Raw genomic sequence first — 3,189 nt, 5'->3', positions numbered from 1 at the left:
AATTATATTATAAACAGATAAAAAGTATAAAATAGATAATTTAATTTATATAAATAAAATTGGAGATAATGCATATTAAAAATTTAGGATTACGAGAAAAAAATTAATGTAATATGATGATAATAATGTCAATAATAAGCAAAACGGATAAAGATTTATTTCTTTCTATTATGCTTTCTTCTATTTCGATAGCAATCGCAAGAATTTTTGTGAAACTTTATGTTACATCTGTTTGTCATAATGTATTGAGAGCTATATTTATTAAAAATACAAATATAATATAAAAATCAAATACAAAGAAATAGCTAAATTATTAAAACTGAATGAATTAAATTATTAAATTCAAAAGTATAATTTACATGACACATGCATTAAATTGTTTTAATATAAAACGGTATTATAAAATTGATTAAAATAATTGGATATCCTACTATACGTATTAATTTTCTAGCGTGTAATTCGTTGTAGGAAGGACAAGATTACCACAAGTGTCCCGGCGGCTGTCATTAATGAACCTGTGAAAGGAAAATAAAAACTCAAGTCTTAGAAGAATTGGGCCGAATTAGTTTGTAACGATACAATTAAGCGCAATTAACCTTTAGAACATCGTTCTCCCTCTTTACACACGCACTGATCATTCTTACACTCCATAGTGTCCGCAAACCTACTACTGTCATAGCAGTCGTAGTTGTGCGAACAAGCGTAGTATAGAGCTGTAAAACAAAATAACATTGAAAATTAATATACAATTCTTTCGAAAACTGAATTGATCAATTGCACAAAGTAGAAAGTAAAGATAATATTCCTAATTTCCACGAGTCCTTTCTATATAAAGATTATGCGTTTCGCGGGTTTCTTCCATGTCCAGATCCATTCTTGGAATGCCAACGTTTCGTGAACTTTGCAATTCATGAAACGTTGGCATTCCAAGAATGGATCAGAACACGGAAGAAACCCGCGAAACGCATAATCTTTATATAGAAAGTAAAGAATGTAATGAAGCTATAATTCAATCGTGTAAAAATTTATTAAAAGCTCTTTTATCTCTTTGGAGGTTTAATAAAAGAACAGAGTATTTTCGAGAATTTTTTTTGAAAAACCTATAATGCACGATTTTATGTGCAATTTTTATTCTGCATAATGATCTAAAACAGAAATTTTAAAAAATGTTCATTATAAATAGTTTGAAGGAGAGCATGAATTTCAGATTTCCTTTTTAAAAACTTAATATTTTTCCATTCTGTTGAAGATCTTTATGTAAAAAAATCGACTTTTATCTTTAAACTAATTATTTTTTATTTGCCCTCATTTTTCAAAATTCATGTTCTCCTTCGAACTATTTATAAATAAAAATTTCTTGGAATTTCTGTTTGAGATCATCTGGAATCGAGATATGCAGTTGTTTGTCAACATCTGTTTATTATTTGAAGGCTAATAACTCCTAATATGAAACTATATTAATATAAATATTTCCATATTAAAGTTTTATTAAAGATAATTCAATAATAATGTACAATAAATTTATAAAAGTTTACGAAAATTTTCCAAAGTATAGCTTTCTTTACTAAATTTCCAAAGATAGAAGATCTCTTAAAAGTTTCTGAGAAAAAGATAGATAGAGAGAGAGAGAGAGAGAGAGAGAGAGAGAGAGAGAGAGAAAGAGTGTGAATAAATATATTTATTAGCTCATTAGCTACTTACAATAACGAATACATCAATGCAACTGCATATGATAATAAAAATTTTTAACAAATTTTTATACAATACAATAAAAAATATATAAAAAATTTAATCAGTTACTCCATGCTCTTTGCATTTAATGCAAATTTATTATTTTATTAATAATCTCCTAAAGATTTGTATTCTACTCCCACTTTTTAATTCATTTAGCAATTTATTAAATATTTTAAATTCTTTATAAAGCAACATTTTTTGTTGCCCTTTACAGTCTCGCATCTATCAATGACTAAGTTCCCTATCTGTCTAGTTTCCTTATCATTTACTGACTGCACTATTTGTATTTTATCTATTAAATATTTAGGACACTTCATTTTTCATTTTAAATATCAAAACGCAAACATTATACTCAAACTTTTCTTTAACTTACATAAACCTTAATGCTTTAAGTATGTCTCTTACTCTCATTCTTATATTACATCTCAGAATAATTCTCATTCCCTGATTTTGCAACTTTTGTAAATGATCCAAGTTGACTTTATTTAATTCCACCATAATTGATGAGCAATAATCCAATATCGGTGCAACAGCCGATTTATAAACAGTATATCTCATCATCACCGAGTTTGCATCTATTCTTCTCATTAATTTTGCTCCTATCTTTTTATTCGTATAGTTCATATGTTTCGAAAAATTTAATTTTTATCAATGATTACCCTCAGGTATTTAATTTCATTTATTACTTCTAAATATACATCATGTATTTTAATTTTAATATTTTCTAATATCACTTTTTTCCTCACTCCTCTAACTATCATAACTTTAGTCTTATTAATATTCAACTGTAATTTAGAGAGAGAGAGAGAGAGAGAGAGAGAGAGAGAGAGAGAGAGAAAGAATTCTTTAATTTCCCTTTTTTTCTTCTAGCACAGAGATTGACAATCTCAATCGATCGTCTCTCTCTTATATAAAATAAAAGACGCAAATATATACCTCGACTCTGCACGCAGGTCCTTGTTTCGTTTACAAAATGATGTCCTGTGTAACACTCGCACTTCTCATTGATGCACAACGCAAAATTGAAACTTTCCTGGCACATATTATCATTTGTATTTATGTGACAGCGGTCACCGATTTTAGAGGGTCCTACAATATTTCTTATTTCAACTATTTGCTGAGTGCAAAGACAAGATATTCGATTCTTTTCGCAACTCTTTTATGTATAAATATCATGGTTTTTACTTACGACTAATGCAATTTGAAGAATTATGGTTGTCTAAGAAGAAGTTATCTTTGCATGTGCATGTATTCTGTTTACATTCGCCGTTTGCTATACTTTGACATTCTACGTTATCCACACATCTTAATCCAACAGCTGCAAATAAAATACAAGGAGTTTTATTTATACTTGAAAATAATTTTATCTTATAGTTAGGACATATATTATTACGCACAAATTTTTTGATAGTTTCACTTTGAGTAGCCAAAAGACTATTTTTATTTTTAGATCTA

At 27.9% G+C, this 3,189-nt stretch overlaps 1 protein-coding gene across 1 annotated transcript in view; it reads right to left on the bottom strand.

Moving 5' to 3' along the window:
• Positions 1-229: 229 nt before the first annotated feature.
• The window catches only part of LOC108687326 (neurogenic locus notch homolog protein 2-like), a 4,618-nt gene continuing 1,658 nt past the window's right edge, over positions 230-3,189 (bottom strand). The window contains exons 3-6 of the mRNA XM_018193026.1: positions 2,924-3,052; positions 2,671-2,823; positions 597-713; positions 230-515 (exon numbers count right to left, since the gene is read on the bottom strand). Of these exons, the coding sequence (XP_018048515.1) occupies positions 448-515; positions 597-713; positions 2,671-2,823; positions 2,924-3,052 (467 nt within the window). The 3' untranslated portion in view covers positions 230-447. The remainder of the gene's footprint in view (positions 516-596; positions 714-2,670; positions 2,824-2,923; positions 3,053-3,189) is intronic.

This window comes from Atta colombica, unplaced genomic scaffold (assembly GCF_001594045.1).
Source record: "Atta colombica isolate Treedump-2 unplaced genomic scaffold, Acol1.0 scaffold205, whole genome shotgun sequence".
Taxonomy (NCBI): Eukaryota; Metazoa; Arthropoda; class Insecta; order Hymenoptera; family Formicidae; genus Atta; species Atta colombica.
Note: the sequence above shows the minus strand (reverse complement) of the source record. Positions and strands in the feature narration are given on the sequence as shown.